Consider the following 27,503-nt stretch of genomic DNA (forward strand, 5'->3'; position numbering starts at 1 on the left):
GTTTGGGGGTGTCCGTGGGGGTGTCGCGGCCCCACCTTGAAGAGCTGCACCCCGATACAGGCGAACATGAACTGCAGCAGCGTGGTGACGATCATGATGTTGCCGATGGTGCGAATGGCCACGAAGACGCATTGAACCACGTGCTGGGGGCGGGGAGAACAGGCGGATGTCAGCAACACCCCGACGCGGGGACACCCGGACACGGGGACACCTGGACAGAGGGACACTCACACATGGGGACAGTCAGACACGGGGACAGTCGGACACCGGGACACCCAGACATGGGGACACCTGGACACCGGGACACCCGGACACGGGGACAGTCGGACACCGGGACACCCAGACACAGGGACACTCACACACGGGGACACTCACACACGGGGACAGTCGGACACGGGGACAGTCGGACACGGGGACACCCAGACATGGGGACACCTGGACACCAGGACACCCGGACACGGGGACAGTCGGACACCGGGACACCTGGACACCGGGACACCCGGACACGGGGACACCCAGACATGGGGACAGTCGGACACCAGGACACCCAGACACAGGAACACCTGGACAAAGGGACACTCACACATGGGGACAGTCAGACACGGGGACAGTCGGACACCGGGACACCCAGACATGGGGACACCTGGACACCGGGACACCCGGACACGGGGACAGTCGGACACCGGGACACCCAGACACAGGGACACCTGGACAAAGGGACACTCACACACGGGGACAGTCGGACACGGGGACAGTCGGACACGGGGACAGTCGGACACGGGGACACCCAGACATGGGGACACCTGGACACCAGGACACCCGGACACGGGGACAGTCGGACACCGGGACACCTGGACACCGGGACACCCGGACACGGGGACAGTCGGACACCGGGACACCCAGACACAGGAACACCTGGACAAAGGGACACTCACACATGGGGACAGTCAGACACAGGGACAGTCGGACACCGGGACACCCAGACATGGGGACACCTGGACACCAGGACACCCGGACACGGGGACAGTCGGACACCGGGACACCCAGACACAGGGACACCTGGACAAAGGGACACTCACACACGGGGACAGTCGGACACGGGGACAGTCGGACACCGGGACACCCAGACATGGGGACACCTGGACACCGGGACACCCGGACACGGGGACAGTCGGACACCGGGACACCCAGACACAGGGACACCTGGACAAAGGGACACTCACACACGGGGACAGTCGGACACGGGGACAGTCGGACACGGGGACACCCAGACATGGGGACACCTGGACACCAGGACACCCGGACACGGGGACAGTCGGACACCGGGACACCTGGACACCGGGACACCCGGACACGGGGACACCCGGACACGGGGACACCCGGACATGGGGACAGTCGGACACCAGGACACCCAGACACAGGAACACCTGGACAAAGGGACACTCACACATGGGGACAGTCAGACACGGGGACAGTCGGACACCGGGACACCCAGACATGGGGACACCTGGACACCGGGACACCCGGACACGGGGACAGTCGGACACCGGGACACCCAGACACAGGGACACTCACACACGGGGACACTCACACACGGGGACAGTCGGACACGGGGACACCCAGACATGGGGACACCTGGACACCAGGACACCCGGACACGGGGACAGTCGGACACCGGGACACCTGGACACCGGGACACCCGGACACGGGGACACCCAGACATGGGGACAGTCGGACACCAGGACACCCAGACACAGGAACACCTGGACAAAGGGACACTCACACATGGGGACAGTCAGACACAGGGACAGTCGGACACCGGGACACCCAGACATGGGGACACCTGGACACCAGGACACCCGGACACGGGGACAGTCGGACACCGGGACACCCAGACACAGGGACACCTGGACAAAGGGACACTCACACACGGGGACAGTCGGACACGGGGACAGTCGGACACGGGGACAGTCGGACACGGGGACACCCGGACATGGGGACACCTGGACACCAGGACACCCGGACACGGGGACAGTCGGACACCGGGACACCCGGACACCGGGACACCCAGACATGGGGACAGTCGGACACCAGGACACCCAGACACAGGAACACCTGGACAAAGGGACACTCACACATGGGGACAGTCAGACACAGGGACAGTCGGACACCGGGACACCCAGACATGGGGACACCTGGACACCAGGACACCCGGACACGGGGACAGTCGGACACTGGGACACCCAGACACAGGGACACCTGGACAAAGGGACACTCACACATGGGGACACCCGGACACGGGGACAGTCAGACACCAGGACACCCAGACATGGGGACAGTCAGACACCAGGACACCCAGACACAGGGACACCTGGACAAAGGGACACTCACACACGGGGACAGTCGGACACTGGGACACCCGGACAAAGGGACACTCAGACATGGGAACACCCGGACACGGGGACACCCCTGACACCCTCCCATCAGGGACACGGTGCCACCACTGTCACCCGTGCGCTCCTCATCACCCCAGCAACACCCTGCACAGGGGCTCCGGTGCCTCCCAGTCCCACCAGTACAGCCGACAGGTGATTGCTGGGTGTCTCCTGTCCCTCCCAGTTGCCTCCCAGTGCCTCCCAGTAGCCCACCTTGAGGCCCTTGGCGCGGTTGATGGCTCGCAGGGGCCGCAGCACCCGCAGGACCCGCAGGATCTTCACCACTGAGATGGCGCTGGAGCTGCCACGGGACACCAGTGCTCCCAGTAACTCCCAGTGCCACTCCCAGTGCCCCCCCGCTACTCCCAGTAGCATTCCTTTTACCCTCCCAGTGCTCCTCGCGGCTTTCCCAGTGCCCCCAGCACTGAGCACAGTGCCCCTAGTTGCACACCCAGTGCCTCCCAGTACGCCAAGCAGTGTTCCCAGTGCCCTCAAAGACATTCCCAGTGTCTCCCAGTGCCTCCAGCAACGATCCTACTGCCACTAGAGTCGCTCCCAGTGCCCCTGATGGTGCTCCCAGTGTCCCCACTGGGGCTCCCAGTACCTCCCAGTGTCCCCACTAGAGCTCCCAGTGCCTCCCAGTGCTCCCAAAGGCATTCCCAGTACCTCCCAGTGCTCCCAAAGGCATTCCCAGTACCTCCCAGTGTCCCCACTAGAGCTCCCAGTGCCTCCCAGTGCTCCCAAAGGCGCTCCCAGTACCTCCCAGTGTCCCCACTAGAGCTCCCAGTGCCTCCCAGGGCTCCCAAAGGCGCTCCCAGTACCTCCCAGGGCTCCCAAAGGCGCTCCCAGTACCTCCCAGTGCCCCCACTAGAGCTCCCAGTGCCTCCCAGGGCTCCCAAAGGCGCTCCCAGTACCTCCCAGTGCCCCCACTGGGGCTCCCAGTACCTCCCAGTATCCCCACTGGAGCTCCCAGTGCACGCCAATGCCCCCAAAGTCGCTCCCAGTGCCTCCCGATGCCCCCCACTGGGGCTCCCAGTGCCTCCCAGCGCCCTCCCAGTTCCCCCCAGCGCTCACTGGATGCCGAAGGAGATGAGGGAGACGCCGACCACCAGCAGGTCGAGGAGGTTGAACCAGTTGCGGCAGAAGGAGCCTTTGTGCAGGAAGGCGCCGTACGCCGTCATCTGGGGGAGGCCGTGAACCCCAACTTTGGGGATCCCCCCCCCCTAAAAAAACCACCCTGGGGACCCCCCCAAAAAACTTTGGGGACCCCCCCCCGTACCTTGAGCAGGATCTCCACGGTGAAGATGGAGGTGAAGGCGTAGTCGAAGTAACCCAGGATCTGGGGGGGGGGCAACGGGGTGACCCCGACACCCCCCTCAGGGCCCCCCAAAACCTCCCCAGGATCCCCCAAACCCCCTCCAGGACACCCAAAATCCCCAGACTCCCCCCCCACCCCCGCTACAAAACCCCCCCGAGGACCCACCCCTACCCCAGGACCCCCCAAACTCCCCCCCAGGACACCCCAAAAACCCCCGGACCCCCCCAAACTCCCCCCCAGGACACCCCAAAAGCCCCCAAGACCCCGCCGGACCCCCCAAAAATCCCCTCAGGACACCCAAAACCCCCCCAGGACCCCCCCCAAAACCCACCAGGACCCCAAAAACTTCCCCCAGGACCCCCCAAAGCCCCCCAGGACACCCCAAAACCCCCCAAGGACCCCCTAAAAACCCCCCAGGTCCCCCCAAAACCCCCCAGGTCCCCCCAAAACCCCCCAAGGACACCCCCAACCCCCCCCAGGACCCCCCAAAACCCCCCCAGGTCCCCCCAAAACCCCCCAAGGACACCCCCAACCCCCCCCCAGGACTCCCCCAAAACCCGCCAGGCCCCCCCAAAACCCCCCAAGGACACCCCCAGCTCCCCCCCCACCCCCCCGAAGCGATCGGTTGGGGTGACTTAACTCCTCTCCCACCCCCCCCCGCCGTCCCCTGCTCCTCCCCATCCCGGTTTGTCCCAGTTTGTCCCAGTTTGCCCAGTAGCCCACGTGGTTGCGGGGCGAGTGGGCGCGGACGGGGTCCTCGGCGGCCAATGAGACGCTGCTGAGGATGATGAAGACGAGGATGAGGTTGGTGAAGATGTGGTGGTGGATGAGGGCGTGGCACCGCACCCGCAGCCTGCGCCGAGCACCAGTGCTCCCAGTTAACTCCCAGTAGCTCCCCCCACCGGTTTACTGGGCGCTCCCAGGTTTGTGTGTGTGTGTCCGTCCCCCATTCCAGTTAAGCCCAGTTCCTCCCAGTTTCCCCCTCAGTCCCCATCGTGTGCCACCCCGTGCTCCCAGCCCCAGTGCTCCCAGTTCTCCAGTCCCAGTGCTCCCAGTATTCCCAGCTGGTCTCTCCAGTCCCCACCGTGTCCCTTGTATCTCCACTCCCAGTCCTCCCAGTGTCCCCAGCTTGTTCCCAGTCTCCATCTCCCAGTGTTCTTACTGTCCGCAGTCCCAGTCCTCCCAGTGCCCCCAGTCTGTATCCCCAGTCCAGGCCTCCCAGTATGCCCAGTTTGTGCTCCCAGTCCCCCCATATCCCTTTTATCCCCACTCCCAGTCCTCCCAGTGCTCCCAGTTTGTATCCCCAGTACCTTAGCATCCCCAGTGCCCCCCACCAGTCCTCCCAGTTTGTCCCCAGTTCCTTGTATTCCCCGTCCACTCCTCCCAGTGCCCCCAGTTTATCCCCAGTCCCTTGTATCCCCCGTCCACTCCTCCCAGTGCTCCCAGTTTGCATCCCCAGTCACTTGTATCCCCATCCACTTCTCCCAGTGCCCCCAGTTTGTATCCCCAGTGCTCCCCCACCAGTCCTCCCAGTTTGTGCCCAGTCCCCCAGCATCCCCAGTCCTCCCAGTGCTCCCAGTTCGTCCCGTCCCTTGTATCCCCAGTCCCCTCCTTCCAACGTCCCCAGTTTGCATTCCCAGTCCCCCCATACCCCTTGTATCCTCAGTCCCAGTCCTCCCAGTGCTCCCAGTTTGTATTCCCAGTCCCGCAGCATCCCCAGTGCCCCACCACCAGTCCTCCCAGTCCTCCCAGTTTGTCCCCAGCCCCTTGTATCCCCAGTCCCCTCCTTCCAACGTCCCCAATTTACATTCCCAGTCCCCCCATACCCCTTGTATCCCCCCTCCCAGTCCTCCCAGTGCTCCCAGTGCCCCCCTCTCACGGGTTGGTGCTGCCCAGCAGGAAGAAGGCGCTGCCCTCGGGGATCGGCGCCACTTTAGTTTTGGGGGGCTCCTCCGGGGGCTCCAATCGGCCCCCCCCCAAACTGTCCCGCTCCCCCCCGGCCTCCTCGTCACCTACAGGGCACAGGGGCTGTCACCGACCCCCCCCCAACCCCCTGCCCCCCCCCGGGGAGGGTGACACTCACCTTCCTCGCTCCCCTCCTCCTCCTCCTCCTCCTCCGGCTGCTCCCCCTCGACCTGCGGGGGGGGGAAAAGTGTGTGTGGGGGTGTAAAATGGCACAATTTGAGGGGGGGGGGAGCCCCCAAACACAGCCACCACCCCCCCCTTGTACTCACCTTCACGGTCACGTCCTGGGTCCCCGCAGCCGCTTCTGCCTCCCCGGCCTTGTCCCTGCGGGGGGGTGGGGGGAAAAGGGGGGGGCTCAGCCAGGGGAGACCCCCCCAAAAAGGGACCCAGGTGTCTGGGTGCCCCCCCAGACACCCCCAAAAGGGACCCAGACACCCCCAAAGGGACTCAGGCATCTGGGTGCCCCCCCCAGACACCCCCAAAGGGACTCAGGCATCTGGGTGCCCCCCCAGACACCCCAAAAGGGATCCAGCCCCCCCAAAAAGGGACCCAGGTGTCTGGGTGCCCCCCCAGACGCCCCCAAATGGGACCCAGACACCCCCAAAGGGACTCAGGCATGTGGGTGCCCCCCCAGACACCCCAAAAGGGACCCAGACACCCCCAAAGGGACTCAGGCATCTGGGTGCCCCCCCCAGACACCCCAAAAGGGATCCAGACACCCCCAAAGGGACTCAGGCATGTGGGTGCCCCCCCAGACACCCCAAAAGGGATCCAGCCCCCCCAAAAAGGGACCCAGGCATCTGGGTGCCCCCCCAGACACCCCCAAAGGGACTCAGGCATCTGGGTGCCCCCCCCAGACCCCCCCAAAAGGGACCCAGACACCCCCAAAGGGACTCAGGTGTCTGGGTGCCCCCCCCCAACACCCCTAAACCCCCCCCCCCTCACTTTTTCTCGGCCCTCGAGTTGATGTTGTCGCCGTCGGCCAAGTTGTCGACAGCGATGGCCAAGAAGACGTTGAGGAGAATGTCTGTGGGGACCAAAGAGTTAACCAGTCCTCCCAGTAGCCTCCCAGTAGCCTCCCAGTAGCCTCCCAGTAGCCTCCCAGTCCCCCTTTTTAAGGTTTGCTCCTTCTCCCAGTCCCAATCTCTCCTTCTCGCTCCCCAACCCCAACGTCTCCCCCTTCCCAGTTCCCCCGCCCCTGGCCACCATCCTCCATTCCCAGTCCCTCCCAGTTCCCCGGCTCCGCCTTCTCCCAGTGCCTCCCAGTTCCCCCCTCCCCATCCTTTTTCCTCACAGTTCCCGCAGATGAAGAGGATGACGAAGTAAACACAAACGAGCATCCCGGGGAAAACGGGGCCCCCGTAGGCCATGATCCCGTCGTACATCACCGCGTTCCAGTCCTCCCCCGTCAGGATCTGGGGTTTTTATTTTTTTTTGGGGGGGGGGGGGGATTGGGGACACCCCCAAACACCAGGGTCACCCCAAAACTCAGTCTCTATGGCCCCTCCCCAGTCTCCACCAGTGCTCCCAGTATGTCTACTGGTCATCCATCACCCCCGGAGCGATGACTATAAGAGGGTGAAGGCAGGGGATTCATGGGTTTTGGGGTGTCCTATGGGTTTTGGGGTTCCCCCAGGGGTTTCGGGGTCCCCCCCAGGTTTCAGATTCCCCAACAGATTTTTGGGGTCTCCCTCAGTTTTGGGGTCCCCCCAGGTTTCAGATTCCCCAACAGATTTTTGGGGTCTCCCTCAGTTTTGGGGTCCCCCCCAGGTTTCAGATTCCCCAATAGATTTCGGGGTCCCCCACAAGTTTTGGGGTCCCTCAGGGATTTTGGGGTCCCCCCCAGGTTTCAGATTCCCCAATAGATTTCGGGGTCCCCCACAAGTTTTGGGTTCCCCCAAGGATTTTGGGGTCTCCCCCAGGTTTCAGATTCCCCAATAGATTTCGGGGTCCCCCACAAGTTTTGGGGTCCCTCAGGGATTTTGGGGTCCCCCCCAGGTTTCAGATTCCCCAATAGATTTCGGGGTCCCCCACAAGTTTTGGGTTCCCCCAAGGATTTTGGGGTCTCCCCCAGGTTTCAGATTCCCCAATAGATTTCGGGGTCCCCCACAAGTTTTGGGGTCCCTCAGGGATTTTGGGGTCCCCCCCAGGTTTCAGATTCCCCAATAGATTTTGAGGGTCCCCCACAAGTTTTGGGTTCCCCCAAGGATTTTGGGGTCTCCCCCAGGTTTCAGATTCCCCAATAGATTTCGGGGTCCCCCACAAGTTTTGGGTTCCCCCAAGGATTTTGGGGCCTCCCCCAAGGATTTTGGGGTCCCCCCAGGTTTCAGATTCCCCAATAGATTTTGGGGTCCCCTACAAGTTTTGGGGTCCCTCGGGGATTTTGGGGTCTCCCCCAGGTTTCAGATTCCCCAATAGATTTCGGGGTCCCCCACAAGTTTTGGGTTCCCCCAAGGATTTTGGGGTCTCCCCCAGGTTTCAGATTCCCCAATAGATTTCGGGGTCCCCCACAAGTTTTGGGGTCCCCCAAGGATTTTGGGGTCTCCCCCAGGTTTTGGGGTCCCCCAAGGATTTTGGGGTCCCCCCAGGTTTCAGATTCCCCAATAGATTTTGGGGTCCCCTACAAGTTTTGGGGTCCCTCGGGGATTTTGGGGTCTCCCCCAGGTTTCAGATTCCCCAATAGATTTCTGGGGTCTCCCCCAGTTTTTGGGGTCCCCCAAAGATCTTGGGGCCTCCCCCAGGTTTCAGATTCCCCAATAGATTTTGAGGGTCCCCCACAAGTTTTGGGGTGCCCCAGAGATTTAGGGTCTCCCCACAGATTTTGAGGGTCCCCCTGTGGCTTTTGCAGTCCCCCCATGAGTTTCGGGGTCCCCCAGGGATTTTGGGGTCCCTCCCAGGGCTTTCAACTTTCCCACCGATTTTACCCTTCCCCACAGATTTTAGATCTCCCCATAGATTCTGGGGTTCCCCCTCCCCAGATTTCAAGTTTTAGGCTCCCCCCGACGCATTTCAGATTTTGGGGTGCCCCCCTTTGCAGGTTTTGGGGTACCTGGAAGACGGTGAGCAACGCCTGGGGGAAGGTATCGAAGGTGCTGCGCTTGGTTTGGGTCTCGTCGAAGCTGAAGCGGCCCCCGAAAAGCTGCATCCCCAGGAGGGCGAAGATGATGATGAAGAGGAAGAGGAGGAGGAGGAGCGACGCGATCGACTTCATCGAGTTCAACAAGGAGCCCACCAGGTTGCTGAGCGACGCCCAGTGCCTGCGGGATGCTGGGGTGACTGGGAGGGGACTGGGAGGAGGGCAGCTGGGGAGATGCGGTGGCCCCACGCCCTGCGCTGGTGGCCCTACGCCCTGTCACGGTGTCCCTACACCCTGTTACAGTGTCCCTACACCTTGTCACAGTGTCCTTACACCCTCCCGTGTCCCTACACCCTGTTATGGTGTCCCTACACCCTGTCACGGTGTCCCTACACCCTGTTACGGTGTCCCTACACCCTGTTACAGTGTCCCTACACCTTGTCACAGTGTCCTTACACCCTCCCGTGTCCCTACACCCTGTTATGGTGTCCCTACACCCTGTCACGGTGTCCCTACACCCTGTCACGGTGTCCCTACACCCTGTTACAGTGTCCCTACACCTTGTCACAGTGTCCTTACACCCTCCCGTGTCCCTACACCCTGTTATGGTGTCCTTACACCTTGTCACGGTGTCCCTACACCCTCCCGTGTCCCTACACCCTGTCACGGTGTCCCTACACCTTGTCACGGTGTCCCTACACCCTCCCGTGTCCCTACACCCTGTCACGGTGTCACTACACCCCGCCGTGGTCTCCCTACACTCTCACGCGTCCCTACACCCTGTCACGGTGTCCCTACACCCTGTTACAGTGTCCCTACACCTTGTCACAGTGTCCTTACACCCTCCCGTGTCCCTACACCCTGTCACGGTGTCACTACACCCCGCCGTGGTCTCCCTACACTCTCACGCGTCCCTACACCCTGTCACGGTGTCCCTACACCCTGTTACAGTGTCCCTACACCTTGTCACAGTGTCCTTACACCCTCCCGTGTCCCTACACCCTGTTACGGTGTCCCTACACCCTGTCACGGTGTCCTTACACCCTCCCGTGTCCCTACACCCTGTCACAGTGTCCCTACACCCTGTCACAGGGTCCCTACACCCCATCACAGGGTCCCTACATCTTGTTACGGTGCTCCTACACCTCACTGTGGTGTCCCTACACTTTGTTACAGTGTCCCTACACCCCGTCGCGGTGTCCCCACACCCTCCCATGTCCCCACACCCTGTCACGGTGTCCCTACACCCTCACGTGTCCCTACACCTTCTTACAGTGTGCCTACACCCCACCACGGTGTCCCTACACCCCGTCACAGTGTTCCTACACCCCGCCGTGGTGTCCCTACACCCCGTCACAGTGTCCCTACACCCTGTCACGGCGTCCCCACACCCTCCCACCTCCCTACACCCTGTCACAGTGTCCCTACACCCCGTCACAGTGTCCCTACACCCCGCCGTGGTCTACCTACACCCTCCCGCATCCCTACACCCCATCACAGTGTCCCTACACCCTGTCACGGCGTCCCCACACCCTCCCACCTCCCTACACCCCGTCACAGTGTTCCTACACCCCGCCACGGTGTCCCTACACCCCGTCACAGTGTCCCTACACCCCGCCATGGTCTACCTACACCCTCCCGCATCCCTACACCCCGTCACAGTGTCCCTACACCCTGTCACGGCGTCCCCACACCCTTCCACCTCCCTACACCCTGTCACAGTGTCCCTACACCCCGCCGTGGTCTACCTACACCCTCCCGCGTCCCTACACCCCATCACAGTGTCCCTACACTCGGCCGCAGTGTCTCTACACCTCGTCATGGCATCCCTACACCCCGTCACAGTGTCCCTACACCCTGTCACGGCGTCCCCACACCCTCCCACCTCCCTACACCCCGTCACAGTGTTCCTACACCCCGCCGCGGTGTCCCTACACCCCGTCACAGTGTCTCTACACCCCGCCATGGTCTACCTACACCCTCCCACATCCCTACACCCCGTCACAGTATCCCTACACCCCCGTCACCTGGTGACTTTAAAGACGCGGAGGAGGCGGACGCAGCGCAGGACGGAGATACCCAGGGGCTCCATGGCCCCTTGCTCCACCAACACCGTTTCCAACACGCCCCCACACACCACGAAACAGTCGAAACGGTTGAAAAAACTGGCAAAGTAACAGGCGGGGCCCAGGGCGTAGAGTTTCAACATCATCTCGGCGGCGAAGAGCGACAGCAGCGCCTTGTTGGCGTAAGCTTTTGCAATAAGAGGGGGGGGGGGGGGCGGGACACGGACACCCCGAGTTTAATCCAGCAGGTTTAGGGGAATCGGAAAGGGTGTTGGGGGGCAGCGGGGGTGGGTTGTACCTTGCGTCTGGGTGAGCCACGGGGGTTGCCCGTGGTGCTCGGAGGCGATGGTGAGGGTGTTGAGGAACACCAGGAGTAAAACGGTCCAGTAAAAGGAGACGGATTTTACAGCCCCGCGGCACCGGCGGCGCCACAGGCGGTTCAGGCGGCGCAGGCGGCGGCTTTTGGGGGGGGTGGGGTGGGATTTGGGGGTACGGTGGGGGGGAGTTTTGGGGGTACAGGGGAGTGGGAGGGGTGTTGGAGGGGACAGACATACGTCGGTGGTTATTTTGGGGATAGAAAGAGGGGGTTTGGGGTTACGGAGAGTGTCCCCCCGTCAGGTGGGAGGTGTCAGAGGGGAGGATTTGGGGTGGGGGGGAGCTACACTGTGCTCCCCACTTTTTTTCCACAGCCCCCCCCCCCCCCCCCCCAATTTTCTCCCCACTCACCAGAATTTCGTCTTGGTAATTTTACCCCTGAGGAAGGAAAAAGTGCAGAATTACCCCAAAAGTTTTGGGGGGGGTGCCATGGGAAATAGGCCCTTTGCGGGGAGGGGTTGGGGTACTGGGGGGGTGTGTGTGTGTCATAGGGGTTCTGGGGGAAGTTTTGAGGTGTTGGGGGGGTGATTAGAGGGGGTTTTGGGGTGCCTGGGGGGTCATAGGGTGCTGGGGTGACTTTTGAGGGGGCTTAGAGGGTCCCTGGGGGTTATGAGGGGGGGAATTGGGGTACCTGGGGGGTCATAAGGTGCTGGGGTGACTTTTGGGGTGCTTAGAGGGTCTTTGAGGGTTATGGGGGGGGAAAGTCGGGGTACGCGGGGGGGTCATAGGGTGCTGGGGTGACATTTGGGGGGGCTTAGAGCGTCCTTAAGGGTTAAGGGGGGGAAGTTGGGGTACCTGGGGGGGTCATAAGGTGCTGGGGTGACTTTTGGGGGGGCTTAGAGGGTCCTTAAGGGATAAAGGGGGGGAAGCTGGGGTACCTGGGGGGGTCATAAGGTGCTGGGGTAAATTTTGGGGTGCTTAGAGGGTCCCTGGGGGTTATGGGGGGGGGAAGTTGAGGTACCCAGCGGGGTCATGAGTTGCTGGGATAACTGTTGGGGGGGCCTTGAGGGTTAATGGGGGGGTCCCAGATGGCCTTGAGGTGCAGCAGAGGTTGGTTTTGGGGTCCCCAGAGGTATCGAGGGGCTGGGGGAAGGGAGGGACCCCCCCCAATTTTGGGACCCCCCCCAATTTTGGCGCTCACAGGCAGCGGTCGCAGGCGGTCGGTTGTGCCTCCTCGTCCCCCACCGTTTCGGTGTTGACCGACGTCGTTTCGCTGCCGGGAAGGCTGGCTGAAAAAAAACAACGACAAAAAAAAGAGGGAGTTGGAGAAAGGGGGGGTGGGTGGGTAAAGGGGGACCCCAACATCCTGCAGAAAGGGTTTTTTTTTGGGGGGGGGGGCGTTACTGTGGGTGTCAGTGGAGTGACTGGCGTGTCGGAGCCACTTCAGCCGCGGTTTCCTCTTGCCCATCAAATCCTCAGCGGTCAAACCTGACGGGGGGCGGGGTGAGGAGTTGAGGGTGGTTTTAGGGTGCTAAAAATTTTAGGGGGACACCCCCAAAAAAAAAAAAAAACAAACAACCCAAGGTCCTTCCTTACGGTGTTTTTCGTGCTCCCCTTCATCCTCATCACCCTCCAAGTCCTCGGCCTGGGTGATCCAGTCCATGTAGCCCCGTAAATCTTCCTCCAGCTGCTGCTTCTCCCTCAGCTTCTGGAAGTCGCCGCGGGCCTTCGCCTTCTCTCGCTCTTTGGAAAATTCCCTGGAGTGGGGGGAAAACCGCATGCTAAGAACACGCTAAGAACACGCTAAGGACATGCTAAGGACATGCTAACAACGGCCTCACCCGCTCAGCACCCCCAGCACCAAATTGAGGACGAAGAAGGAGCCGAAGATGACGAGGCTGACGAAGTAAATCCAGGGTAACTCGTGGCCCATCGCATCCTGCATCTGGGAGGAAAAAAAAAAAAAAAAAAAAAGCGTGGGGGGTTTTGGGGTGACTCTGTTAAATTCGGGGGGGTGAGGGGACCTCAGATTCATCCCTCAGTGACACGTGGGGGGACACGCGACACTTAGGCATCAGTTGATGGAGTTGGGGGGAGGATTTGGGGGTGATTTTTGAGGAATTTTTGGAGGCTTGGGGAAAGGGGGAAGGATTTTGGGGTGCTCAGGAGGAAAAGGAGCAGATTTTGGGGTCCCACTGTTAAACCGGGGGGGTCTGGAGGGAAGTGGGGACCCCAAATCCCCCCCTCAGCGACACACGGGCACCAGTTAGTAGAGTCAGGAGGATTCTGGGGTGATTTTAAAGAATTTTTGGAGGCTTGAGAACAGGGGGAAGGATTTGGGGGCGCTCAGGAGGAAAAGGAGCAGATTTTGGGGTCCCACTGTTAAACCGGGGGGGTCTGGAGGGAAGTGGGGACCCCAAATCCCCCCCTCAGCGACACACGGGCACCAGTTAGTAGAGTCAGGAGGATTTTGGGGTGATTTTAAAGAATTTTTGGAGGCTTGAGAACAGGGGGAAGGATTTTGGGGCGCTCAGGAGGAAAAGGAGCAGATTTTGGGGTCCCACTGTTAAACCGGGGGGGTCTGGAGGGAAGTGGGGACCCCAAATCCCCCCCTCAGCGACACACGGGCACCAGTTAGTAGAGTCAGGAGGATTTTGGGGTGATTTTAAAGAATTTTTGGAGGCTTGAGAACAGGGGGAAGGATTTTGGGGCGCTCAGGAGGAAAAGGAGCAGATTTTGGGGTCCCACTGTTAAACCGGGGGGGTTTGGGGGGAAGTGGGGACCCCAAATCCCCCCCTCAGCGACACACGGGCACCAGTTAGTAGAGTCAGGAGGATTTTGGGGTGATTTTAAAGAATTTTTGGAGGCTTGAGAACAGGGGGAAGGATTTTGGGGCGCTCAGGAGGAAAAGGAGCAGATTTTGGGGTCCCACTGTTAAACCGGGGGGGTCTGGAGGGAAGTGGGGACCCCAAATCCCCCCCTCAGCGACACACGGGCACCAGTTAGTAGAGTCAGGAGGATTTTGGGGTGATTTTAAAGAATTTTTGGAGGCTTGAGAACAGGGGGAAGGATTTTGGGGCGCTCAGGAGGAAAAGGAGCAGATTTTGGGGTCCCACTGTTAAACCGGGGGGGTTTGGGGGGAAGTGGGGACCCCAAATCCCCCCCTCAGCGACACACGGGCACCAGTTAGTAGAGTCAGGAGGATTCTGGGGTGATTTTAAAGAATTTTTGGAGGCTTGAGAACAGGGGGAAGGATTTTGGGGCGCTCAGGAGGAAAAGGAGCAGATTTTGGGGTCCCACTGTTAAACCGGGGGGGTCTGGAGGGAAGTGGGGACCCCAAATCCCCCCCTCAGCGACACACGGGCACCAGTTAGTAGAGTCAGGAGGATTTTGGGGTGATTTTAAAGAATTTTTGGAGGCTTGAGAACAGGGGGAAGGATTTTGGGGCGCTCAGGAGGAAAAGGAGCAGATTTTGGGGTCCCACTGTTAAACCGGGGGGGTTTGGGGGGAAGTGAGGACCCCAAAATCCCCCTCTCAGCAACACTCCCTCGCCATTTAGCGGAACCAGGAGGATTATTTATTTTTTTGGGAGGCTTTCCAAAGCATTTTAAGGGCTGGAAGGATTTTGGGGGCGCTCAGGTAAAACTTGGGGGGGGGGGGGGGGTAGGTAGATATGTCTTTTTTTTTTTTTTTTTTTTTTTTTTTTTTTGGGGGGTGCTCACCCAATAAAGGACGTCGGTCCAGCCCTCCATGGTGATGCACTGGAAGACGGTGAGCATGGCGAAGAAGAAGTTGTCGAAGTTGGTGATGCCCCCGTTGGGCCCTTCCCAGCGGCCCCGGCACTCGGTGTTGTTCTGCAGACAGGCCCGGCCGTGGCCCGAGAAAGCACAAGGGGAGGGGTCGTCCTCTGATTCCAGGTCTGGGGGCGGGGGGGCAACAGCACCCCCAAAATCATGATTAAAAGATTGGGGGGGGGTGTGGGTGTGTTATAGTTTCAAACGGGTGAGGGAGGAGGGAGCTGTACCCCGAAAATGGTGGAGGGGTGGGTGGGAGATGTTTGCTATGGGGAGGGGCTGGGGGTAAAAATTGGGGGGGTGAGGGGGTTTAGGGGGTGTGTGTGGGGGCTAAGCGTTTTTGGGGGGTGGCTTTGGGGGGGTTTTCAGGGTTTAGGGGGGGGTGTCAGAGGGTTTGGGGATGGCCAAGCACTTTTGTGGGGGGGTCTCAGGGAATTTAGGGGCCCTGGGGGGGTGTCAGAGGGTTTGGGGGGGCCCAAGTGCCTTTGAGGGTGTCACTGGGGGGGGTAATTCAGGATTTTGGGGGGCTCCTGGGGGGTGTTAGAGGGATTGAGGAGGGGCAAGTGCTTTTGGGGGTGTCACTGGGGGGGGTTTCAGGGTTTGGGGGGGATCTTGGGGGGTGTCAGAGGGTTCGGGGGGGGCCCAAGTGCCTTTGAGCGTGTCACTGGGGGGGGTTTCAGGGTTTTGGGGGGCTCCTGGGGGGTGTCAGAGTGTTTGGGGGGACCCAAGTGCCTTTGTGGGGGGTCTGAGGGAATTTAGGGACCCTGGGGGGATGTCAGAAGGTTTGGGGGTGCCCAAGCACTTTTGAGGGTGTCACTGGGGGGGATTCAGGGTTTAGGGGGGCCCTGGGGGGGGGTGTCAAAGGGTTTGAGGGGGTATAAGTGCCTTTAGGGGTGTCACTGGGGGTATTTCAGGGTTTGGGGGAGCCCTGAGGGGCTTTTGGAGGGTTTGGGGGGTGCCAAGTGCCTTTGGGGGGGATTCAGGATTTGGGGGGGGCCCTGGGGGGCTGCTGAAGGGTTTGGGGGGTGCCAAGTACGTTTGGGGGTGTCACTGGGGGGGGTTCAGGGTTTGGGGGGGCCCTGGGGGGGTGTCAGAGTGTTTGGGGGGTGCCCAAGCATCTCTGTGGGGGGGTCTCGGGGAGTTTAAGGACCCTGGGGGGGGGAGTTTCAGGGTTTGGGGGGTGCCAAGTGCCTTTGGGGAGGATTCAGGATTTGGGGGGGGCCCTGGGGGGCTGCTGAAGGGTTTGGGGGGTACCCAAGCACCTTTGTGGGGGGGTCTTAAGGACCCTGGGGGGGGAGTTTCAGGGTTTGGGGGGTGCCAAGTGTGTTTGGGGGTGTCACTGGGGGGGATTCAAGGTTTGGGGGGGCCCTGGGGGGTGTATCAGAGGGTTTGGGGGCACCCAAGCACCTTGTGGTGGCTGGTGTGTGCGTGTGGGGGTGTCCTTAAGATTTTTTTTTTTGGGGGGGGGGGGTGGGGGTGTCCCCAGTTTTTACCAGATCCCACGAAGAAGCAGGTTTTGTGCATGCGGCCGATGAAGAGCTCGAGGCCGATGATGGCGTAAATGATGATGACGAAGAGGACGAGGAGCGCGATGTGCAGCAGCGGCACCATCGCCTTCATGATGGAGTTGAGCACGATGTGAAGGCCTCGGGTGAGCACGAAAAAAAAAAAAAGGAAATATTTACCCAAAAAATTAAAATTTTGGGGGTTTTTTGGGGGGTTTTTTCATCCACACAACCCACTGGGAACGCCGGAGACGAGGCGAAGGGGCCGGAGGACGCGGAAAGCGCGCAGGGCTTTGACGTCAAACCCCCCGGGTTTGCCACTCATGTGATGAGCTTCGCCCGGTTTGTGCGAGGCCTGTTCCAAAATGACGCTAAAAAGCCTGAAAAAAAAATTGAATTTTAGAAAACGCGCTGCTTTTTTTTTTTTTTTTTTTTTTGCCTAGGGGAAGGGGGTTCGGTCCGTTTTTCTTCACCCCACGATGACGATGACGAAGTCGAGGAGGTTCCAGCCGTTGCGGATGTAGGCGCTGGGGTGCAGGACCAGCCCGTAAGCAATAATTTTTAAAAAAGTCTCCACGGTGAAAATGATGAGGAAAACATATTCCACCTGCTCCTGGAAAATGAAAAAAAAAAAAAAGGGGGGGCCCCCCCCAGAACCCCCCCGTCCCCCAGCATCATACCCAGCACCCTTTTTTTTTTTTTTTTAACCCCCGGGAGGGGTTAAGCCGGGCTTAGCGCTGGGTAAGAGGCTTAAGGCACACGCCAGGGGGATGTGTGTGACACAGCGTGTGTGTGTGTGTCCCCCATGACAAATTTCCACTCCGGGGGGGGGGGACACCCCAATTTTAAGGCGTCCCCCTCACATTCTTGCAGCACCTGGAGGAGCTTCGTTATGTCTTTAATGAACTAAACCAGCGCCTGACGGGGACTAGTTGAGGCGAAAGGAAAATGGAGGATGTTGGGGAGGGAGGGGGGGGGGGGCAGACCCAATTTCTGATTTTTTTTCTTCTTTTTTTTTTTTTTTTTTAGGAGGGGAGGGGGTGTCCTCACCAGGTTGTGGTTGGCAGCGTTGGAGTCGTCCTCAGGGAAGGGGATGTAGACCCCCAGGGCGACGCAGTTGGCGAAGATGGTGGCGAGGATGAGGATGTCAAAGGGCCTGGGGTGAAGGTGAGGTGTGACGGGGTGGGGGGATGATGAGCCCCCAGCACCCCCAAAACTTCCTGCCCCCCCTCCCTAAAAAAAAAACCCACCCCCAACTCACTTCCACTCCACGATGCTGATGGCAGCTCGGCGGATGGGGTTGTTGAGGCGGAGGCAAAAAAGGGCTCGGGGGGAGCGATGGACCCCCCCGGAACCTTGAGCTTTGTGTCTGGGGTGGGGGGGCCGTCGGTGGCGTTGCCCCGGGGGGGTCCCTCCGCCCGCTGCACCCCCGGGATTTTCACCTCCCGGCCATCCCAGGGGCTGACCCATGGCTTCGGGGTAGGAGAGCAACCCCTTGGGGGAGCCTGAGGGGGGGAAAATGATGCTTAAGGATCCCCCCAAAATCTCCTGGACACCCCCCCACACCCCCCAATCCCTGATCACGCAGCCCTGAACACCCCCATCCCACAGACCACCCCCCCCCCATTCTTGGGGCCCCCCATATCCCCTTGGGGACCCCCCCTTGAACCCCAGTTTCTCCCCCAGGACCCCCAAATCCCCTCCAAGACACCCCCCCCTTGGCCCCCCCCAGCTCAGACTCACCCTCTCCGTTCTCCTCCGACTCCGACATGGTGACGGGGAGATCTGGGGGTACCTGTTGGGGGGGTTATTTTGGGGGTGTCTGGGAGGGTCGGGGGTACCTCTGGGGGCAGAGGGTTGGATGTTCTGATGGAATTTCGAGGGGATTTGGGGGAATTTGGGGGGGGGGTGAGGGCATTTAGGGGATATTTAGGGAGGAATGGGGGGGTCTGGGGGATATTTCGGGGGTTTGGGGGATATTTCGGGGGGTTTGGGGGGGGATTTTGGCGGGGGGGGGGGGGATGTCTGTGGGTGGTGCTGTCCCCACAGCTCGTCCTGCGGCCCCCGGGGCTCGTCAGCGCCGGGAGATTAAGGGCTTAACGAAGGAGCCGGGGAGGACAGCGCTGCCCACGTGCCGGGGCACACGCGCGTGCAAGGGGACACAGGCGCGTGCGAGGGGACCCGGGGGCTGAGGCCGTTTCGCACCTTCGCTCCCCACAAGCACCGTTTTCCCCTCAGACCCCACAGGTGACGTTCTCCTCCCCTCAACCACCCCTTAAAGCCCCATTTTTTCCCCTCAAGCTGCCATTCCCCCCCCCCTCAGCCACTCCCCCCAGACACCGTTTCCCTCTCCACGACCCTCACAGCCGCCATTTCCCCCTCCACGACCCTGACGGCCACCATTTCCCCCTCATGGCCGCCAATTCCCCCTCATGGCCGCCAATTCCCCCTCACGGCCTCCATTTCCCCCTCCATGACCCTCACGGCCACCATTTCCCCCTCCACGACCCTCACGGCCACCATTTCCCCCTCATGGCTGCCATTTCCCCCTCATGGCCGCCAATTCCCCCTCATGGCCGCCATTTCCCCCTCCATGACCCTCACGGCCTCCATTTCCCCCTCCATGATCCTCACAGCCGCCATTTCCCCCTCCACGACCCTCACGGCCGCCATTTCCCTCTCAAACCCCCCTTATGGCCTCCATTTCCCCCTCCACGACCCTCATGGCCGCCATTTCCCCCTCACGGCTGCCATTTCCCCCTCCACGACCCTCATGGCCGCCATTTCCCCCTCACAGCCGCCATTTCCCCCTCCACAACCCTCACGGCCACTATTTCCCCCTCATGGCTGCCATTTCCCCCTCATGGCCGCCATTTCCCCCTCCACGACCCTCACGGCCGCCATTTCCCTCTCAAACCCCCCTCACGGCCGCCATTTCCCCCTCCACAACCCTCACGGCCGCCATTTCCCTCTCAAACCCCCCTCACGGCCGCCATTTCCCCCTCCACGACCCTCACGGCCGCCATTTCCCTCTCAAACCCCCCTTATGGCCTCCATTTCCCTCTCAAACCCCCCTCACGGCCGCCATTTCCCCCTCAAACCCCTCTCACGGCCACCATTTCCCCCTCAAACCCCCCTCAGGGCCGCCATTTCCCCCTCACCCCCCCCCCCAGACACCATTTCCCCCCTCACCCCCTCCCCAGACACCATTTTCCCCTTCACCCCCTCCCACCGCCGCCATTTTCCCCCCCCTTCCCTTTTCCCGCGCTTCGCGCCGTCTCCCCTTTTCCCGCCTCCCTCGCGCCTACAACTCCCATCACGCCCGCGCGCGCGGACGGGAGGGGAAGTGGGCGGGGCAGCCTCGTTTTCGCGGCAGGTTTCCCTCCTCCCTCACGTGACTCGAGGCCGGTCCCGCCTCACGTGACTCGCGGCGGGGCCGAGCCGGGGTGCGCCGGGGGTTCCCCCCCCCCCCCCCCTAAAAAATCCCCCCCCCCTCGCCTCGTAGGATTTTGGGGGACCCCCCCCGACCCCCCCCAAAACATGGAGGAGGTGGATAAAATCCTGATCCACTCCCTGCGGCAGGCGGGGACGTGAGTTGGTTTTTTTTTTTTTGGGGGGGGGGGGAAACCCCCCGGGATTTTGGGGGTGGTGGGGGGGAACATTGAAAAGTTTTGGGGGGGGTCTAGAAGATGAGGGAGAGGGCGGGATCCCCAGGAGAGAGGTTGGGGGGGACACACCCTTGGGGAGGGTTTTTTTTTTGGGGGGGGGGGACACACACGGGGGGGGTCCCCGTTATGGATTTGAAGGGGGGGGGGGCACTGGGGGGAACCTTAAGGATTTGGGGGGACACACACACACACACACACACTGGGGGTTTGGGGGGGCCCCAAGTGGGACCCTGGGAGGTTTTTTTTTGGGGGGGGGCACCCTGGAATAATTTTGGGGGTACACTGAGGTTAGAAGGGGACTGGAGGCCTGGGGGGGGGGGGACCCTAAAGATTTGGGGGGTGGGGGGCACACACTGGGGGTTTGGGGGGACCCAAGTGGGTTGGGGGGGACCCTGGGGAGTTTTTTTTTGGGGGGGGACGACACCCTGGTATAATTTTGGGGGTACACTGAGGTTAGAAGGGGACTGGAAAAGCTGGGGGGGGGACCCTAAAGATTTGGGGGGGGACACACACACACTGGGGGTTTGGGGGAACCCCAAGTGGGTTGGGGGGGACCCTGGGGAGGTTTTTTTGGGGGGGGGGGGGAAACACACGCCCCCTGTAAAAATTTTGGGGGTACACTAAGGAGAGTTGGGGTTTTTTTTGCTGGGGGGGGGCCCACCCGGGAATAATTCTAGGGGTACGCTGAGGATTAGAAGGGGGACTGGAGGTCTGGGGGGGGGGGGGTTAGGGATTTGTGGGTGAGGTGGGAGTTTTGGGGGCAACAATATTTGGGGGGGGGGGGCCTCTACGGTGTGAGGGGGGGGGGACACACACAACAACTGGAGATGGGGGGCACGGGGTGGGGGGGGTTGACCTTTGAAAGGGAAACCCTAAAACTTAAGATGGGGTGGGGAGCGCTTGGAGGTGACACACCCAAGGGAGGGGTGTCAGGATTTTTAGGGGGGGGACCCATTTTTTTCTTAACACCCCCCCCCCCCCCAAAAAAAAAAAAACCAGGCGGGTCCCCCCGAAGTGCAGAGCGTGCGGGACCTCACCCCGGAGCTGGTGGTGGAGGCGGCCGTGCGCTGCCTTCGAGCCGTACGCCCCTCCCTGGGGGCCCCCCTCAACCCCTCCTGCCCCCCGGGATCTCCGCACGCTTCCGTCTCGCATCCGACTTGGCCGCCGCCTGCCAGGTAACGCCCCCCCCCAAAAAAAAAAAAACAACACCCCAAAATTTACCACACGCCCCCCCCCTTTTCCCCAAACGGCATCGCTCTGCCGCGACGGCTGGGATTTTTTGTTCCGCTGCAAAAAACAATAGGAGTGACCCCCCAAAAATTTTGGGGGTGACCCCCCCTCACCGTCCTCTCTTCCTACCCCCCCAGGAGCTGGGATTTGGGGGTGACGTGGGGTACCAAGACCTTCCTCTACCAGCTCCGAGCACGACACGCGCCGCCTCCTCCTCTTCCTCGTGGAGAAGCTGCCGCGGGACGAGAACGAACGAGGGGCTGAACCCCCGGTACGGATTTTTTTTTTTTTGAGGTGGAGTTGGGGGGGGTCTGGGGGTGTCTTTAAGGGATTTGGGGGGAGATTGAGCTTTTTTTTTTTTTTTTTCTCCCCCCCCCCCCCCCCAAAGGGAAATCGGGGGCTCTGCTACGAGCCATCGGCGCCCGCATCCAGGAGCAGCTGGGGACCCCCTGGGTGCCCCCCGCTTGCCGCACCCCCCGGCTGCAGCGCTTGCAGGTGAGTTTTTGGGGGGGCCCTGAACCCCCCCCCCCATAACTTACAGACTTAATTTAGAGCCATAATTAACCCATTAATTAGGGAACGAGCCGCCGTTACCCCTTTGCCACTTGCCCCCTGCTTCTGCCCCAAAGTGGGGGACCCCCAGGTAAGAGCTGGTGGGGGGGGGGGGGGGGTGTGTGTGTGTGTAATTTGGGGGGGCTTTTTGGTTTTTTTTTTTCTTTTTTTTTACTTATTTTGCTTGCCCTCGCTCTGCTGCAGAGCTGCAGGAATATTTTGGGGGGGCTGCCCCCCCGTGACGGCGCAGCCCCCCCTTTTCTCCAGCACCCCCCCGGCTTTGCTGGAGATACACGGGGCCCAGCTCAGCGCCCGCCACGACTGGGAGGCGGAGTGGGGGGGCCCCGGTTTGGCCTCTCGCCTGCCCCCCCAGGTAAGAAACACCCCTCTCTCCCCTCCCAAAACCATAGTGGGGGGGCTGAGGGGGGTCCCCACAATTTGGGGGGGGGTTTGTGTGTCTCCTTTTCCACTCCTAGGAGGTTGGGGGAGGGAGGACCCCCCGTTTTTTGAGTTGTAGGAGGGGGGGGGTATGGGGGGGGGGGTATTTTGGGGGTCCCCATGAGCGTGACACCCCCTCCCTGCCTAAAATTTCCCCCTCCCGCCCCCCCAGGAATATTTGGGGCGCAAACGGCTCCGTGCTCGACTTCGGGCCTTGGAACCCCTGCGCCAGGTCTGCCCCCCCGCCCCAGGGACCCCCCCTGGGTCCCCTGGACCCCGCTTGGCTCCAAGAGGCTTTTGGGGTTGGGGGGCCGGGGGGGCCCTGCCCAAGGGGTCCCGCTTCACCCGCACCCAGCACCTGACCCACGAGCAGGTGAGGGGCGAGGGGGGCTGGGGTTGGTTTTGGGGGGGCTGAGGGGGCTTGGGATTGGGTTTGGGGGCCTGGGGGGGACTCCTGGAGGGTCGGGGGTTGGTTTGGGGGGGCTCCAGGTTGGTTTGGGGGGGCTCCTAGAAGACTGGGGGCTAGTTTGGGGGGGCTGGGGGGCTCCTAGAAGACTGGGGGTTGGTTTTGGGGGGTTCTGGGGGGGCTTAGGGTTGGTTTTGGGGGGCTGGGGGGGCTCCTAGAAGACTGGGGGTTGGTTTTGGGGGGGGTCTGGGGGGGTTTAGGATTGGTTGGGGGGGGGCTATGGGTCATTTGGGGGGGCTGGGGAGCTCCTGGAGGGCTGGGAGTGGTTTTGGGGGGGCTTGGGGGTTGTTTTGGGCCCCCCCCCAGGGTCTAACCTGCTCCGGGGTCTCATCCCGCAGGACCCCCAAATCCTGCTGCAGCAGATCCAGGCGGCTACCGAGACCCTGCACCCCTCAAAGAACCCTGAGGAGGTAACTGGGGCTGTCGTTCACTCTGAACCCTACCGATGGCCGCATGACCACTCCGAACCTTAGCGATAGCCGCCTGTTCACTCTGGACCCTACTAATGGCCACGGGTTCACCCTGAATCCTACCGAGGACCACGTGTTTATTCTAGATTGTACCAACGGTTTCGTCGGAGGAGCGTTCACTCTGGGCCTACCGATGGCAACATTCAAAAAGAATTTTCCCCCGCTTTCCCCCAGGACACAGGGGCACGCCAGGCCGGCGAGGAGGCTGCCCTAGAGGAAACCCTGGCCCGGTTGGAAGCCCAAATCGAGGGTTGTCGCGGGGAGTTGCGAGACGCTCAGCTCAGCCTCACTCAGGTGGGTGCCGGAGGAGGGTGTTGGGGGGTGTCACGGGGTATTTTGGGGTACCCTGAGATATTTTATGTGTCGTCCCCCCCCCCGAAGGCGGAGGCAGAGGTGCAGCAGGGTCGCTTGGCGCTGGGGGGGCGAGAGGACGCCCTTCGCCTGAAGGCGCGGGCGGTCGAGCTGCTCCCGGATGCCCACAGCAACATGGCCAAGCTCCAGGTGAGGATTTTGGGGGCGGGCCCCCCAAAAAAATTTAGGGGGGCGGGTTTTGAGGCCATTTTGGGGGGGGCTCTGAGCCCGTTTGGGGGACGGTGTGGGGCTGGTTTGGTCTCTCCGGCTGCTCGTGGTGATGGGTGAAGGGGCTGGGGAAAAGGAGGAGGTTTTGGGGTGCGGGGAGTTTTTTGGGGGGGCCCTAATTTTTTCGGGGGGGCGTTGGGGGGGCCCTGATGTTCTTCCCAGCTGGTGGTGGAGGCCAGTAGCCGCCGTATCGTCAGCCTGGCGGGGCAGTGGAGAGGCACCGGGGGCCCCTCCTCGACGAGTACCGCACCTCCGGGCCCTGCGGGACTCGGCTCAGGTAAAAAAAAAATAATTTTTTTTTAAAAAAAAAAAAAAAAAAAGGGGGGTCTGGGGTCTGTCTCCCCCTTTTGAGGTCCTTAAGGCTCTCCCTGGTAGGATTTGGGGGCGGAGCTATGGGGGGGGGTTTGGGATCCCCGGGGGGTTCTGGAATTCTTATTGCAGGAGATTTTGGGGGGGAATGGATTCTCCCTGAGTGGGTTTTGGGGTCCCTGGAGGGGATTTGGGGTCCCCTTGGGGGGGTTTTGGGGTCCCCAGGTCCCTCCTTGGCAGGTTTTGGGGTCCCTTGGGGGGGTTTTTGGGGTCCCTGGAGGAGATTTGGGGTCCTTTGGGGGGATTTTGGGGTCCCTGGAGGGGATTTGGGGTCCTTGGGGGGTTTTGGGGACCCCAGGTCCCTCCTTGGCAGGTTTGGGGTCCCTGGGGGGGGTTTGGGGTCCCTGGAGGGGATTTGGGGTCCCTTGGGGGGTTTTGGGGACCCCAGGTCCCTCCTTGGCAGGTTTTGGGGTCCTTTGGGGAGGTTTTGGGGTCCCTGGAGGGGATTTGGGGTCCCCAGGTCCCTCCTTGGCAGGTTTTGAGGTCCCTTGGCAGGTTTTGGGGTCCCTGGGGACGGTTTTGGGGTCCCCAGGTCCCTCCTTGGGGAGGTTTGGGGTCCTTTGGGTGGTTTTGGGGTCCCCAGGTCCCTTTATGGCAGGTTTTGGGGTCCCTTTGGGTTGTTTTGGGGTCCCCAGGTCCCTTTTGTCAGGTTTTGGGGTCCCTTGGGTGGTTTTGAGGTCCCCAGGTCCCTTTTTGGCAGGTTTTGGGGTCCCTTGGGGTTGTTTTGGGGTCCCCAGGTCCCTTTTTGGCAGGTTTTGGGGTCCCTTGGCAGGTTTTGGGGTCCCTTGGGTGGTTTTTGAGGTCCCCAGGTCCCTTTTTGGCAGGTTTGGGGTCCCTTTGGGTTGTTTTGGGTCCCCAGGTCCCTTTTTGGCAGGTTTTGGGGTCCCTTGGCAGGTTTTGGGGTCCCTTGGGTGTTTTGGGGTCCCCAGGTACCTTTTTGTCAGGTTTTGGGGTCCTTTGGGTGTTTTGAGGTCCCCAGGTCCCTTTTTGGCAGGTTTTGGGGTCCCTTGGGTGGTTTGGGGGTCCCCAGGTCCCTTTTTGGCAGGTTTTGGGGTCCCTTGGCAGGTTTTGGGGTCCCTTGGGTGGTTTGGGGGTCCCCAGGTCCCTTTTTGGCAGGTTTTGGGGTTCCCTTGGCCCCAATTTTGGGGTTCCCCTCCCCAATAAATTCCTCCAGGCTCTCCCGGCTACTTTTTAATTCTTCCCAACCCCTTACAAACGTCACTATTTCCCCCCCAAAACTTTGAGGTACCCTGACCCCTCTTTTTTTTTTTTTAATTTTCTTCTTTTGTGTGTGTGCGTGGGGGTTTTTTTTTTTTTTTTTTTTTGCCTTTTTTTCGCTTTTTTTCCCCCAAAACCCCACCCCAAGCTGGAATCATCCCGTCGCCTCTCCGAGATCCGCGCCCTCCACGACCGCAGCCGCTCGGCCGCCGCCGAAGCCCGGCGCAAGGAAGAGCTGTACAAACAACTGGTGAGACTGTTATTTTTTTTTTTTTTTTTTGGGTTGAATCTGAACATTTTTGGGGGTTCGGGGCAGGGCGGGGGATCCCCCAAATTTAAATTTTTTTTTTTTTTTCCCCCCGACAGCTGACGGAACTGGAGGCGCTGCCCCGCGACGTCTCGCGCGCCGTCTACACCCAGCGCATCCTGGAGATCGTGGGCAACATCCGCAAGCAAAAAGAGGAGATTGGCAAGGTTGGGCGATTTTTTTTTTTTTGGGGTACCCCAGAGCTTTTTTTTTTTTTTTTTTTGGGGTGCGCCCCCCCCAAATTTAACGTTTTTTGGCCAGATTTTAGTAGACAACGCGGGCGCTGCAGAAGGAGATCAACTCCCTGGTGGGGAAACTGGAGAGAACCTTCAGCGTCACCGATGAGCTGCTCTTTAAGGTGGGTTTTTTTTGGGGGGGCGGGGTGAACACACTTTTGGGGTGCTGGAGGGGGGGATTTTGGGGGTCCCCTGGAGGTGTGGGGGGGTCCCGTGTGCCCCCCTAAATCCTCTCCCCCCCCCTCAGGATGCCAGAGGGACGAAGTGGTGAGAAAAGCCTACAAGTACCTGGCGGCTCTGCATGAGGTAACAAAAACGGGGAGGGGGGGGGGGGGGGGGGGGGTCTGAAGGTTTTGGGGGACCCCCAGGTGGCTTTAAAAAATGGGGAGGGGGTTTAGGGGGACCCCCTGACCCCCCCCTCCCTTTTATTTTATTACTCTCCCCCCCCCCTCCTAGAACTGTGCTCAGCTCATCCAGACCATCGAGGACACCGGGACCATCCAGAGGGAGATTCGAGACTTGGAAGAACAGGTCGGGGTGGGGGGGGGGATCAGGATAAAATTTAGGGGTGCTGGGGGAGAATTTGGGGTGTCCTGGGAGCCCCCCCCCAAATTATCAGCGGGTTAATTAACATTTTTTACACCCCCTCCGTCTAATTTATGATCCCTCCCCACACCCGTTTGCCCGCCCACATTTTTATACCCGCCGTCAAACTTTTTGCTTTTTCCGCCCCGTTTTTGGGCACCTTTCCATTTTGGGGGGGTCCCCAAAATTTAACGCCACACCCCGTTAAATTTAAACCACCACCCCCCCCCCAGATCGAAGGGGAAACCAGCACAAAACCCCCCGCCAGCCTCGACCGGATCCTCAGCGACTGCCGGGCGCTGCGGGAGGAGAACGCGCTGCTGGCGGCACGAGCCCGCCACGCCTGAACCCCAACATTTTGCCGCGGGAGGGGGGGGATCCCCCCACCCCCCTAAAAAAAAATAAATCCCTTTTTGGGGGTGCATCAAACCCCTTTACCCCCCCCCTCCCTAAAATGCACCGTGGTGGAGGATGGAGCCGTTTATCGTTTCAATAAAAATCCGCCGCGACGCGGGTTTTGAGGAGGGGGGGGGGGGGTGTCACATTTTTCTGAGGGCAGGATTTTTGGGTTGGGGGGGCCCCCCCCCCCCGGTGTATTCTTTTTGGGGGGGACCCCCCCCTCATCATCTTCGTGGGGGGAGAAAGTACTTGAGGTCACAATCCTGTGGGAGAAGTGAGGATGATTTGAGAGAAATTTATCTACCCGGGTGATTTTTTTTTTTTTTTTTGCTAGGAGGGGGGCTCTCTAGTTTTGGGGACCCCCCCCTTATGGTTTTGGGGTCCCGTCTCCCATCCCAAGGAGGATTTTTGGGGGTACCTGGGGTAACGTTGCCCCCGTTTACGTCTGAATTCGGCCTCATCCACCGTCCACACGGCCCCGCGCACGTTTTCCACTCGCACGAAACACTTGT

The 27,503-nt window shown here is 60.8% G+C and overlaps 2 protein-coding genes and 1 long non-coding RNA gene across 4 annotated transcripts in view; 2 read left to right on the forward strand and 1 right to left on the reverse strand.

The window, feature by feature from the left end:
- Positions 1-18,323, reverse strand: part of CACNA1F (calcium voltage-gated channel subunit alpha1 F) — a 29,941-nt gene extending 11,618 nt beyond the window's left edge. For both annotated transcript variants that reach the window (XM_074931129.1, XM_074931128.1), the window contains exons 1-25: positions 18,218-18,323; positions 17,736-17,979; positions 17,525-17,630; positions 16,948-17,087; positions 16,712-16,854; positions 16,463-16,615; positions 14,898-15,094; positions 13,017-13,120; positions 12,772-12,932; positions 12,580-12,663; positions 12,377-12,464; positions 11,587-11,613; positions 11,159-11,319; positions 10,822-11,047; positions 8,768-8,975; positions 7,013-7,133; positions 6,664-6,745; positions 5,988-6,042; positions 5,837-5,888; positions 5,633-5,765; positions 4,477-4,606; positions 3,715-3,774; positions 3,510-3,616; positions 2,649-2,736; positions 36-143 (exon numbers count right to left, since the gene is read on the reverse strand). In XM_074931129.1, coding sequence (XP_074787230.1) covers positions 36-143; positions 2,649-2,736; positions 3,510-3,616; positions 3,715-3,774; positions 4,477-4,606; positions 5,633-5,765; positions 5,837-5,888; positions 5,988-6,042; positions 6,664-6,745; positions 7,013-7,133; positions 8,768-8,975; positions 10,822-11,047; positions 11,159-11,319; positions 11,587-11,613; positions 12,377-12,464; positions 12,580-12,663; positions 12,772-12,932; positions 13,017-13,120; positions 14,898-15,094; positions 16,463-16,615; positions 16,712-16,854; positions 16,948-17,087; positions 17,525-17,630; positions 17,736-17,979; positions 18,218-18,245 — 3,006 coding nt within the window. In that variant the 5' untranslated portion in view covers positions 18,246-18,323. The remainder of the gene's footprint in view (positions 1-35; positions 144-2,648; positions 2,737-3,509; positions 3,617-3,714; positions 3,775-4,476; positions 4,607-5,632; positions 5,766-5,836; positions 5,889-5,987; positions 6,043-6,663; positions 6,746-7,012; positions 7,134-8,767; positions 8,976-10,821; positions 11,048-11,158; positions 11,320-11,586; positions 11,614-12,376; positions 12,465-12,579; positions 12,664-12,771; positions 12,933-13,016; positions 13,121-14,897; positions 15,095-16,462; positions 16,616-16,711; positions 16,855-16,947; positions 17,088-17,524; positions 17,631-17,735; positions 17,980-18,217) is intronic.
- LOC141973035 (uncharacterized) lies at positions 17,529-18,694 on the forward strand. Its single transcript, XR_012635468.1, has 3 exons — positions 17,529-17,641; positions 18,161-18,265; positions 18,524-18,694. It is a non-coding gene; the product is annotated as an uncharacterized LOC141973035 (long non-coding RNA).
- A 1,320-nt stretch (positions 18,695-20,014) lies between these two features.
- Positions 20,015-27,099, forward strand: CCDC22 (CCC complex scaffolding subunit CCDC22). Its single transcript, XM_074931130.1, is given in 25 exon segments — positions 20,015-20,068; positions 21,142-21,253; positions 21,256-21,317; positions 21,510-21,548; positions 21,551-21,642; positions 21,759-21,867; positions 21,949-22,015; positions 22,129-22,149; positions 22,152-22,297; positions 22,535-22,621; positions 22,623-22,671; positions 22,674-22,735; positions 23,167-23,238; positions 23,473-23,592; positions 23,680-23,799; positions 24,040-24,088; positions 24,091-24,123; positions 24,126-24,154; positions 25,613-25,714; positions 25,831-25,938; positions 26,033-26,044; positions 26,046-26,133; positions 26,255-26,313; positions 26,464-26,538; positions 26,826-27,099. Coding segments are annotated over 25 exon segments (1,881 nt in total). The 3' UTR covers positions 26,940-27,099.
- Positions 27,100-27,503: the final 404 nt, after the last annotated feature.

Source organism: Athene noctua, chromosome 39 (assembly GCF_965140245.1).
Source record: "Athene noctua chromosome 39, bAthNoc1.hap1.1, whole genome shotgun sequence".
NCBI lineage: Eukaryota > Metazoa > Chordata > Aves > Strigiformes > Strigidae > Athene > Athene noctua.